Source organism: Cebus imitator, unplaced genomic scaffold (assembly GCF_001604975.1).
Source record: "Cebus imitator isolate Cc_AM_T3 unplaced genomic scaffold, Cebus_imitator-1.0 Scaffold180, whole genome shotgun sequence".
NCBI classification, from domain to species: Eukaryota; Metazoa; Chordata; class Mammalia; order Primates; family Cebidae; genus Cebus; species Cebus imitator.
In genome coordinates, this window is record NW_016107495.1 from 3,265,062 (window position 1) to 3,278,159 (window position 13,098).

At 44.2% G+C, this 13,098-nt stretch overlaps 1 protein-coding gene across 1 annotated transcript in view; it reads right to left on the bottom strand.

The window, feature by feature from the left end:
* The window catches only part of ALK (ALK receptor tyrosine kinase), a 755,264-nt gene that overhangs the window by 360,655 nt on the left and 381,511 nt on the right, over positions 1-13,098 (bottom strand). The window contains exon 4 of the mRNA XM_017545664.2: positions 4,871-5,072. Coding sequence (XP_017401153.1) covers positions 4,871-5,072 — 202 coding nt within the window. The remainder of the gene's footprint in view (positions 1-4,870; positions 5,073-13,098) is intronic.

Consider the following 13,098-nt stretch of genomic DNA (forward strand, 5'->3'; position numbering starts at 1 on the left):
AGGAGTGAAACCGCACCTCCAGATAGCCACAAATCAATATCCCTTTGAGTTAAATTACCTAGGCACATTTCCAATTAGAATTGTTACTGGTTTTAAAGCTGGGATCTTTGGTCAGAACTGACTGTGTTAAGTAAGCGCGGCAGCTGTGTGGGTACCCCGCATGAACGCGAATTTTTCTTCGCTTGGGGAGGGTGGCTGTAGATTTTAAACCAAGGGCAGTGAGTTTCAGGGTTTCCTGATGCAGCTGGGCACCTGGGCAGCTAGGAAACAGACCCCTCCAGGGTGCCACTGTGGAGATGAGTCCTGGCTTTGCCATGAGCCTGCAGTTTTTTGTTGTTTTGTTCTGAGACAGGGTCTTGCTCTGTCACCCAGGCTGGAGTGCAGTGGCATGATCATAGTTTACTGCAGCCTCAAGCTCTTGGGCTCAAGCAAGCCTCCTTCTCAGCCTCCCAAGTAGCTAGGATTACAGGCACATACCATGATGCCTGGCTAACTAAAAAAAAAAAAAAATATATATATATATATATATATATATATATATATGCACATACACATTGTAGAGGTGGCAGGGAGGTCTCACCATGTTGCTGACTTGGCTCATCTTGAACTCCTGGCCACAAGTGACCCTCCCACCTTGGCCTCCCAAAGTGTTGAGATTACACGTGTGAGCCATTGTGCCTAGTCTGAGCCTGTAGTTTGACCTTCATCACATCACATCCCATCCCATCACATCACACCTCTGGGCTTCATATTCCCCATCAGGAAACCCACATGGAGAGGGGAGGAGATTAAACTCAAGTATCTTCTGGGTCTAGAGGTTGAGGTCCTGCAGAAAGTCAAGGCTTTGTGCTGAAGAGAATTTCAGTTTACCACCACCCTCTGGGCTTATTTGTGCTTTAACATGCCCCAGTAGCTTATCTTGGCTCAAGCCTGAGTTTCCCCCATGACTTTAGGTTTAAAATACCTTTTCAGGTATTAGCAATTCAAATGATTGGCAACTTCTATTTCCTCAGGGCCCAAATCTTCCCTCCACACACTGTGTTGTTCTGGTCACACATAATAAACTCCACAGATACCCACGGCTGTGGGAGAAAGCCATGTGCTCTCTGGAAACAAGACGCGAGGTGGCCTTCTGGGCAGGAACCCGGGAGAGTGTCTCCTATAGCCCAACATGCCACCCGCCCTCCCGTTCCTGCATCCAGGAGAGCACCCATTTCACACAGACAGTTGCTGCTGGGTCCGTCTTTCTAAGACACATCAGAATGGCAGTGCGGTGCAGCAGGTGGCTCCCCAGCTGGCTGCTTCTGCAGGATCTGCCACTAGCGATCTTAGTTCAGCCTCTTAATACAAGCTTCAGTTTGAAAACATCCACACAAGCATGTGCTGTTGCTATTCTGCTTGTGTCTTCCTTGCTGGACTAGACGTTCCTTGTAAGCTGTGACCTTGTCGTCTTCGGCTGTGTCATCTTTGGCACGTACTACGCAAGATGCACTCAATCCACAATGGTGAAATGAATGTACGAACCAAAAAGGACCTAGTGTTTATTAGTGCCAACTACAGCCAGGCACCATGCAGGCCATTTTCCATATGCCATTTCCGAGTTCATTTTACATAGGTATTACCATGTTCATTCAGTTCATGGGGAATTTATGATCACTAATTTCTAGCTAAGATGTCCCATGCCTATGTGACTCTCTGACCAGCCGCGCCTGGGCTGTTTGACAGCCCGTTTCTCTGCTTCCTTGCTTCTCTGGTCATTCTGGCTGGGCAGATGAGCAGGCCGGACACTCATCTGTCTGTCCCCTGCAAGATTCCTGCCAAAGCCAGGCAGCCTTGGCCAACGTGGCCACTCATGCTCTGTGATTCCTTAGCCCTCGTATACCCTGCTGCTTTCCAGGCAACTAGGAAGGGAGCAGCTGCTGTACTTCTCCAACTGCCTTTCCCCTGCCTCCTGCCCCAGGGTGCTTCCAACCAGGCTGCTGCTCCTGCCTCGCCCATGCTCGACAGCGGGCAACGCCTGCTCACGACTCAGTGGTTTCCAGGGAACTTGATGGCGTCTGACTCGTCATTCCCCAGCCCACTCCTCTGAGTCAGGCTCTCCCCAGCCGACTTTATTATTACAACTTCCTCCCTCATTACTACAAACACGGAATGTTGTTTTCCAGATAGTGGTCCCCAAACCACCATCTCCTGTTATGAGAGGAAGCCAGCCCCATTCATAATCATCACAGTTGACGTCACCAGGATATCACTGTGTCCCCCTCGCTGCTCTGAGTGCTATGCTAATGAGATCATCTTTGACATTAAACTGAGTGAGCTTTCAGCAAGGCAAACTGCTGAGTAGTACAAATCCAGAGATTCTTGAGACTGGCAATAACCCCATAATCAGAGAGCAGGCAAATCTCCAACCTTTGTATCCCAAGCTCTGAACAGTGCAAAGCTGGGCAAGTTTTGATTTGCTGGGCAAGTGCCCTGTTCCTTGCAGCTGGCCAAGGCACCCACGAGAGCAGCTCTGCGCTCAGTGGACAGTCCATTGATTGTCCTTTTGCTGCCGCTTTCCACCCTCACCATATTGATCTCATGGAAGGTGAAGAGGCTGGCCAGGCATCTTTAATTTAAATCTGGAATCACTCCTGCTCATCACTAAACTCCTCCATGGCTCTGCCACGGCTGGAGGAAAACATCGCAGTACCTGAGATGCATGAAGCTGGGGTCTAAGATGAAGCCCCTACAGATGTAGACGGTCCCAGACAAAGTCATCAAGCCACTGAATTTGCCTCAGCTCAGTCCCAATTCCTCTCTCCTGCTCAACTCACACCTTCCAGAGGACAGAGCAGCTCCTCTGGTGATGGAGCCATTGCCTTGGGAAGAGGGTAAGTTAGGTGGCCAGGTGGATCTTGAGGCAGGTGGCCATGGCATCACATGGAGGGAAGGCTGCCCCTGAAGGCACTGACATCGCATGCACCAGGGCTTATTTGTCTTGAAAGATCAAATAATCAAAATCATCTCTCTCTCTCTCTCTTTTTTTTTGTAAGATTCTTTCATATTTCCCTTTTTCTTTCCCAACTCCACCCTTTCTCCCTGAAAGGCTTTAGGCTTCCTGGAAAGAGTCCAGTTTAGACCACATCACTTCCTGTTTCCTCTCTCTGCCTCGGTTTTCTCCTCCTTTACATGGGAATTCACTTGGTAGTTATGAACATAGGAAGGTAAAGAGGAAAAAACTATTTGCAAGACCCTATGGCCAGTCATACCCGAGGAGTTATTTTCTGGACTATGCCACATAGGGAAACAGGCCAAGCCACACAAGACGTGCTAAAACCCCTCGGGCACACTCATGGGTATTCTCAGACTACCCTTCAGGGTGATCTCCAACTCCACCTCTTCCAGCGACATCAGCGAAGCCCCCCGACCACCACCAGCACCACAAGGGACTGATTGCCTGAAGGCTCAGTGGCCTCAAGCATACTCCCTGGTCTCTGCCAGGCCGGGTAGGGAAGGAAGGAATGCTGAGAGCAGTAAGTCAGAATACGCAGCTCTCAGAATATGAGCTGAGCAGATACCTACAGGATGGCACACAGCCCTGCTCTCAGATGAGAGGCCATCCCATCCGGGCTCCTTGCTGGAAAGAAAAGCCGTGCTGGAAGGAGACTTGGTGCCGGAGGACAGCTGGCTCCAAACAGGGAGCAGCCCAGACACCTGCCATGCCACACTGATATCTGGTGAATAGAGCAAGAGTCCTTGGTAGTGGGACCTTCTCAGCCAGCCCAGAGAGGCATTTCAGAGGCAAGAAGATGGATATGAGTTTAGGAATGGGTAAAGCATTCTTTTTGAGGCCAAGATTTCATTCCTGATGAGACAGCAGTTTGTAGTTCTTCTAACTGCAACTAAATACAGGTGGGTAAATGGTGGGGAGTGGGGAGGAGACTTTCAAGAAATTACTATGGAGGCCATTCAGCTTTATTGGAAAAGCAACAGGCAGGATCTCTCCCCCGCACACCATGGGGATGGAGGGTGGGTAAGAGTCATCATTCAGGTGGGACCCCTCTGAAAAGGTATTTTCTTAGAAGGAAGCCAAGTCCAAGCATACATAGACATTTAGGATTTTTCTCCTGCAAACAAGTCACAAAGAAGGATCCTTGTTGCTAAAGTAATCGGATCTGGGGTCTCCCAACACTGAGGTCATAGGATGGTACTTATACTTATGGAATGGGAAAACAAAAGCCAGGCACACAGGTTTCCTAGTTCAAGTTTGCTTTCCAATGTCACTACTTGTAGAGGCCTGATGGATCACTGAGTAAGCAAGTGAGTATCTCCAGAAAGCTTAGAGGATTCCACTGTCCTACGCCTTGGTGGTTGTAGCACAAAGCTGTGTTTCAATCTCTACTGAATCGACACTGGTGTAGTATCCATGACTAACCCTGCTCTGGGTTACCAAACTCCCATAGAACTTGCTTGGATGGCCAGAATACTTTGCCCTTTCTCTTCCTGCCCAACTTCTGCTGGTAAAACTTGGTTTCCACCATATTAAATTACTTTCATTTTGGCCTTTCAACATTTCTTTGTCTGTTTTCTTCTTGGCTTCATCTCAACTTTGAGAAATGAACATCTTAAACACCCACTCATGAAATGCCCACTCTAGCAGCTGGCCATCTGGCCTCTGGAAGGGCTACTAGCCAGGGCAGTCAGAGGGGCCCACAAATCAGTACCCAAGATACTACCCAAGAGATATTAGTAGTAATTGCTCAAACTGGACCTACCAATTAACGGACAATTGTGAATGTGTAACCAGATGTCACAGACTCTAGAAATTTGTAGCCAAAAGCCAAATCACCTGGTATAAAATCAATTTTGGAGATTGAGAAGTACTCACCCATGCTTCCCTGGGGTCGGCATCAGGAGGATCTCTCTTGCAGCCTCGTTGTGGGGCAGGAGCTGGGCGACGTACCTTCCAGAAGGCTGCAGGTGCCTGTGTACTGACACGGCCAGCGTGCAGTGCTCACTGCTGCTCCTCATCCATGGACTCAGGATGGTGTGCTTGGAGTCAGCTGAGGTGTTGAGGAGGAGGAAGGAGCCTGGAAAGAGACAGGGAAAATGAATCTGAAGATGTGTTCAGGCAAGACCAGTGGTAGCTCCATGGCAGGACTTAAAGACAAACAACATCAAAGTCAGAGATGCGGAAGGCCGTTATCTCCTTCTCTGCATGCACCCAGCCTTCTTCCTCCTCTCTTAGATTTTCTTTGTAAATAGTATAGCCTGATGCAGAGGGACAGTGGTTGGGGACATGGGCCTTATAATCAGGCAGACCACGGTTCTAAGCTTAGCTCCCCTACTTCCTACCTCTGCATCCTAGAGCCTTAAGTTTTTCATCTGTAAAACAGGAAGAAAAACATCTATTTCGGAAGACTCTTGTTCCCTCCCTTACTAGTTGAATGATCTTGGGAAAAGCATTAACTTTCCTAGGTTTCGGTTTCCTCCTGTGTAAAATGGGGTGAGAGGGTTGGCTGAACTCAATCATCTCTTAAGGTTCATTTCTGCTCTTGAGTTTATGAGTCATGTGAACTTGCAACTGGTCTCCACAGCAAATCCTACAAATCCCCCCTGGTGTCATGCCCGTGGCAGAGTTTCCCTCTGGGGCAAGCCAATCCTGATTCCAGTAGCACAGGCCAAGTGACCTGAAAGAAACCTACATTCATGGGGATTACTGTCAGTATAAAACCACAGTACCATTATATTGTTCCAGGCATCCCTCTGATACATTAATTTTACTTGCTGCACTTCTGCATTGAAGTTTTGGACCATTAGATGCTGCTCCTTTTGCAGTGGAAATCTATTTCAACACGATCCCTGACTTCCACAGTGGGAAGCAGCTCATGAGTACTCAGTCTTCTTAAACTACTCCTGGCAAGGTCTCCTTCTGCAGATAACCCAATTTCCCAAATAGGCAAATAAACTAGCAGCCTGCAATAAACAATGGTGCAGATAAAAGAGTGGGATTCCTACCAAGACAAAGCATTATCCAAAAAGAAGGTATTGTTCCAGGAATTGAAGATTTGCAACATTCTTAAAGTAGGCAAAAGTGACTTCTGGTTAAAATCAGGCTGAAAGAAGCACAAGCCTGTGTCTGAGCTGGATCAAGAACGTGAACCCACTGTACTTGTTGAGAAGTTTCAGCATGGCAAATGGGCATGAGAAAAGTGCTCTGCGAAAGTACTACAGCCATCAGTAAATAACCTACATTATTAACAGTATTTTGCGGTGGAGGAAACATTCTTGTCATGGACACAGAAGAAAATAAAAGGGATTAGAACCAAAGGCAAGGAATTGGGGAGATCATCTAATTCAGTCCCCTTGATTTCCTAGAGAAGCAGACTAGAGATTCAGATAGGGAAATGACTTGTCCAAAGTCTTAGTTTGAAGGTTAAGACCAGACTCCAGATTTCTGGACTCCTAAACAGCCCTCTTCCCCTTGTATCTTTCTCACTGGCCCGCTGTATACTTCCGCCTAAAACATGGCCAAGGTACCCTGTGGCCAGGATGTATAGCTTTGGAAGTCAGAGGGGCAGAAAGGGGAACGAGGGGCACATTGGCACCAGACTAAATCCATTTATTCAGTCCTTTCCTTACTCCATTCTGCTCTCAGTTTCCATTTATTGGATGCCTATTTTGAGCAAACATTCAAGCACTGGCTTTGCCCTGAAGACACACACAGTTGTGGACTTCAGGGAACCCCAGGTCTGGCAGGAGTGAAGAGATGTCTGCAAGAACTATCAGCACAAATAGAGGTCATAAAGTCAGACACACATCCAGGCAAAATACTTTGGGAGCCTTCAGGAAGGAGGAGACAGGAGGTCCAGGTGGGAAGATCCACAAAGAGGAAGATCTTCGAGCCGGGTCTTACAGGGAGAGAAAAAAAAAGATACTGGCAGAATAGACTATACAGAAGTTGAAGGGAAGAGGAGTAAAGACATGAAGGTAGATGATGTTTGGCTGCAGAGCAGGATGCTGGACAGAAGACTGGGAAACGAGAAAGGCCAGGGTGGTAGGTGGTGGAGCCAGACCATAGAGAGCATTGCTTCCTGGCTGAAGATTTCTAGCTTTATTTTGTGGATAATAGAGAGCCAGACATTTTGAGCAGGAGAATGGCATCATCAGACTGGTGCTGCAGGAGAACTGATCTGGATGGTAGGGGAAAGGGGGAATTAATATTGACCAAATCTCATCTTGCATCGCAAGTTCACACAAGGGCAAGAATGTGACTAACTGCAAATTTGAAGTGTTTACTATGTTACTGTTGTGAGCAAAGGCAATGTGTTGAGGGTGGATGACTGGGGTTTCCAATACTAGGGTAGTGTACAAAGCACGTGAGGACCCTGAAAGTATCTCTGGGGACAAAGTCTTGCTCCGGATTCTTTGGGGGTGTGGTCTGAGGTTAGGATGAAGCCAGTCCCATGTCCGATAATAATTTACACATAAGGGAGCAGCAACTGTGCCCTGGTCTGAGATCATTCTCTGATGTTCTCAAGTTGGCAGAAGGTTGAATAGAAAGCAGGAGTTTTTTGAGCTACTGAAGGGAAGAACGAGGGCAAAATGAAAAAGGTATCCCCCTTCTTCTCAGAAAGATTACAGTTGCACGCATGTGGACATGTACAAGAAGCTAAAAAATCCAGCTGCAGGTGTGTGTTGGGGTATTGGGACTAGGGGGCTCTTCTGTCGCTGCTCCTCTCCACCCTTGGGTGTGGTCATGCATGTAAATTTTGTCCCCATAATTTGGTACCTCAATAATGAAACTCTTTCAAAGACTGGAAGATAGATTATTTTTCCAGTTCTAATATGTGAGATGATGTTTATATGAATCTTATTTTCTGCAACCAGACTATCAATAAGTGACTGAGCTTAAAGTATTTTTTACTCTCCATGAAACTCTATAGTTGAGAGCTATCTCTTCATCAGCAGCTTTACTCTACCAAAAAAAGGGAAAAATACATTTCATAAGCTCCTTGGGATATTGTCAGCATAAATCTTTTAAAGTCAGTAAGAATTTATCTCTCCTCTCTCTCTTTTCTGTTCCCATTTATTCTGCTCTGGATAGCTTGGTGCTAGGCGAAGCCTCCTGGGGTCCTATCTAATTAAGGATGGTCTAGCAGCACACAGACCTTCACCCAGTGTGGTCATGGGAGAGTGGAGAGGCAGATCAAAGAGCTCTGCTCATACAGCACCACGACCATGTTTCCTTTATTATGCATTGTGTTGATATGTTTAATGATTAAATATGGAATGGTTATTATTTTTACCTCTGGTCACCAGTATAGGAATGTGCTGCTCTCATCCCAACCAGCAGGGCTCTAATTATGGGCCAAACCCCAAGGGTCATGAAATTAGCAGTCAAACTCTTTTACATCTGTTCAGTTATTGACCTTCGACAAATTATTCAAGCACTTTAGATATTAGTTTGCTCAAATTTAATATAGGCATAGCCCACCTCATATGGCTGTTGTGAAGATTAAATTAAATAACAGTATCAAGTGGGCGGTACTGCCCCTGCTCAAGGTAGGTATGTAATAAATAGCAGTTCCCTGTGTTGATGAGTGTCTTAATCTGGAATTCCTTTGATCTAGGACTAAACCTGGAATCAGAAGGACTGAATTAGAGTAGCTCTGCTACTGCCAAGCTTCCTTTGTAAAATGAAAGGGCTGGATAGAGTCTCTCTAAGGATTCTTACAGCCCCGAACTGTCAGTAATTCTATCTGCCTGCCTAGAATAGTACTAATCTAAAGAAATTGAGTCAACTCTCTAAGCCCGCAAGTCCTAAGCTCTTCTTCTCATAATTCACCTCTCTGAGGGTTATATACCAACAATTTTAATCAATTGGCCAAATACTCCATGAACTTTCCTGCTGAGAAGTAAGGAAGTAAGCTGTGGTTACCTGCCCTGCCTTCCTCTCTCCCAGTTTACCCAAATACATCTCTAGGAAGGGCTCCTGTGCTAGCATCATTTGTTTCTTAGATGTTTCTGCGATCAGGCTGCTACCACCTCTAAGTGTCTGGTATGCAACACAATGCCTGCCATATGGTAGGTACTCAGTGATCCTAAAAATCAAAGTAATATGGTGGTAACATGGTGATGTGGTTTGGATGTGTTTGTTCCTCCAAATCTCATGTTAAAATGTGATTCCCAATGTTGGAGATGGGGCCTGGTGGGAGGTGATTGGATCATGGGGATAGATCCCTCAGGAATGGTTTAGCTGCATCCCCTTCGTGTAAGTGAGTTATCACTCAGTTAATTATGTGAGATCTGGTTATTTAAAAGACTCTGGGACCTCCCCTCCTTTCTCTCTTGTCCTTGCTCTCACCAAGTGGCATGCTGGCTCCTTGTTGCCTTCTGCCATGAGTGTAAGCTTCCTGAGGCCCTCACTAGAAACAGATGCCATTGTCATGCTTCCAGTACAGCCTGCAGAACCATGAGCCAACTAAACCTCTCTTCTTGATAAGTCGCTCAGCCTCAGTTATTCCTTTACAGTGATACAAGAATGAACTAATACAGAAAATTGGTACCAAGGAATGGGGTTTTGATATAAAAATACCTGAAACTATAGAAGTAACTTTGAAACTGGGTAATAAGCAGAGGTTAGAATTTGTGGGGTGGGGAGGGGCGGGGTGGGGGGTGGCTCAGAAGAAGACAGGAAGATGAGGGAAAGTTTGGAACTTCTTAGAGACTAATTACATGGTTTTGACCAAAATGTTGATAGAAATATGGACAATAAAGACTAGGCTAAGGAGGTATCAAATGGAAATTAAAAAGTTATTGAGAACTAGAGTAAAGGTAACCTGTGTTACACCTCAGCAAATAGTTTGGCTCCATTTACGTTCATGCCTTAGGGATCTATGGAAGGTTGAACTTAAGAGGGATAACTCAGGGTATGTGGCAGAAGTAATTTCTATGTCGTAGAGTGTTCAAGAGTGGTCTAGCTGCTTCTAACAGTCTATCATCAGATATGGTAGCAAAGAAATGACAAACCTGAAACTGATATTTAAAAGGAAAGCAGAGTATAAGGGTTTGGAAAATTTGCAGCCTACTCATGTGGTATAAAGGAAAAGAACATTTTCAGGGGGGGAATTCAAGTTGCCTATGGAGCAACTTCCTAAAGTGATTAGCATGATTAAGGGTGCCCATACTATCCAAGACAATTAAAAAAAGGCCTAAGAGGAAAGAATGGTTTCAGGGGCCAGGCCCAGGGTGCTATCGCCCTGCTTAGCCTCATGACATTGCTCCTTACATTCTGGTTGTTCCAGCTGTAGCCATGGCTCAAAAGGCTGCAGGTACAGCTCCAGATGCCACTTTGGAGAACATAAGCCACACTTCCATGTGGTGCTATGCCTACAGGTACACAGAATGCAAGAGTGAAGAAGGCTTGGCAGCTCCCATCTAAATTCCATAGGAGGTATGGGAAAGCCTAGGTGCCCAGGCAGAAGTCTACCACTGCGGCAGAGCCCCCACAAAGAAACTCTACTAGGTCAATGTCAAAGAAAAATGTGGGGTTGGAGCCTCTACACAGAGTCCCCACTGGGGTACTTCCTAGTGGAGCTGTGAGAAGCGGGCCGCTGCCTTCCATATCCAAGAATGGTAGAGACACTGGCAGCTTATAACCTCAGCATGGAAAAGCTTCAGACACTCAACTCCAATCTGTGGGAGCAGCCATGGAGGCTGTACACTGCAAAGCCATAAGGGTGGAGCTGCCTAAGGCCCTAGGAGCCTACCCCTTGCACCAGTGTGCCGTGGGTGTGATACATGGTGTCAAAGAAGATTATTTTGAAGCTTTAAGATTTAATGACTGCCCTGCTGTGTTCCACACTTGTGTGATGCCTATTACCCCTTTCTTTTGGTCAATTTCTCCATTTGGAATGGGAATGTTTACCCAATGCCTGTACCACCATTGTATCTTAGAAGTAAATTACTTGTTCTGATTTTATAAGCACATAGGTGGAAGGAACTCGGCCTTGAGTCCCAGATGAGGCTTTGGACTGTGGTCATGGAACATTTGTGTTAATATTGGAATGAGTCAATACTTTTAAGGAACTATTGTGAAAGCATAACCATATTTTGAAATGTAAGGACATAATATTTGGGGGGCCAGGAGTGAAATTAATATGGTTTGGATGTGTTTGTCCCTGAAAATCTCATGTTGAAATGTGATTCTCAATGTTGGAGGTGAAGCTGGTGGGAGGTGATGGGATCATGGAGGGAAATCCCTCATGAATGGTTTAATACCATATTTATTACCCTTGGTGATAAATGAGTCCTTTCTCAGTGAGTCTTGTGAGATCTGGTTGTTTAAAAGACTCTGGGACCTCCCCATTCTCTTTTGCTTGCTCTCCCACCCACCATGTGATATGCTGGCTCCTTGTTGCCTTCTGCCATGAGTGTAAGTTTCCTGAGGCCCTCATTAGAAACAGATGCCATTGTCGTGCTTCCAGTACAGCCTGCAGAACCATGAGCCAACTAAACCTCTCTTCTTTATAAGTTACCCAGCCTCAGGTATTCCTTTACAGTGGCACAAGCATAGACTAATATACATGACAAGGAATCAAATAGTACAGAATAGCTTATAATGATTTTTTAAAAACTGTCTGTAACCTCTGCCCCACCAGATCATATTCCATACCCTGGAAAAAACTTTTCTTAAGGATTTCTAATTTCTTTAGGTGGCTGCCTTCATAATTCTAAATATTACGGTCATAGTTTTACTTGCAGGTGTGACAACTTTAGACATGGACAGGACAATAAGAAAAATAACAGTATCCCTTTTATAATTCTTAATTTTTAAAATGTTCTTGATTTTAAAAACTGTCTTTTATTGCTTACATTTTTACTTCACATGATATATTTATGACTTGTTCCATCAGCTCCAGACAGTATCACTTGATTCTCCTCACTATAAAGATGAGAATATTTAGTCTTCCTGCCCTTCCTTGTAATTTTTCTCCTCCACATCCTCCTCCCATATCAGCTGTACTTTTTCTTTACTTTGTCAAGATTGTGTTAGAACGATTAAGTCTTTTGTGTTTTGTTTATAGGTTGATGCTAAGTGTTGAAAATCAATAAACAGACCTTTTATGCTGATGGCTATATATTTCTCACTGCAGTGAATAAGGGGTATATTTATAATCTCTCTGTAGATCCAAGAATGCATTCTACTCCAAGCAGGATGTATTTCCAGCATCAGGATCAAATGAATTCTCGATCTTGCATTGTTACTTGTCAAAACTGTGGCACATTTTCATTTGTGTCATATTTGAAATAAGTCTTGGTATATGTTATCAGCAATAATTAAGATTATTATGTTAAATTGTTGTGTGCCACAAAAATAACCAAATTTTCTTTCCAACTGTGTTTTTAACTATAGCTATTTCTGTCTTTTTTCATCTACAATTACTTTTACATTGATTATTCTTAAAAATAGGTTTATAACAACCTACTGTCCAAAATTTGCTTCTTCTTCGAGATAATTCATTGAAAAGACTCTAACAGGTACTCTTGAACACAGGTATTATGATAACTTTGGAGATCATGTCATTGGACTAGGTAAAAAACATTCAAGATTCTAATTTTAAAAATCTGACATATTCATGAAAATTGCCAACACAACGTTTAGTGGGAAAAGAATTAATTACATGGGACTGAACTAGAGAGGACTGAAATAATTTTTAATGACTTTTTTGTTTAAAACACTGTTGATTCTTTCTATGCTTTATTTTCTAAAGTTAAGAGAACTTTTTCTTTTGAGCTACTTACAGCTTACAACAACAACTGGGTAAAGTATAGTTTTGTGAGCAAAATTAAAACATTTAGTTTTTTCTTTACCTGATTTCTCCAGAATTTTGAAAAGTTGTGAGTATTTTTAATTTATGGCAGTATAATTATTTACGTAAGTTCAATCAGAATCTGTTTTCTATTGTAGGACAAAAATTGGATATAGTAATTATTTTACCAAGGCCTTGACAGAAATGGTATATTTTCAAATATGATCAGACTGCTTTGAGGAATTGAGATTGACTTTATTGAGCTAATAAGAAACGCTTTAAAAAGTCTGACCTGATACCT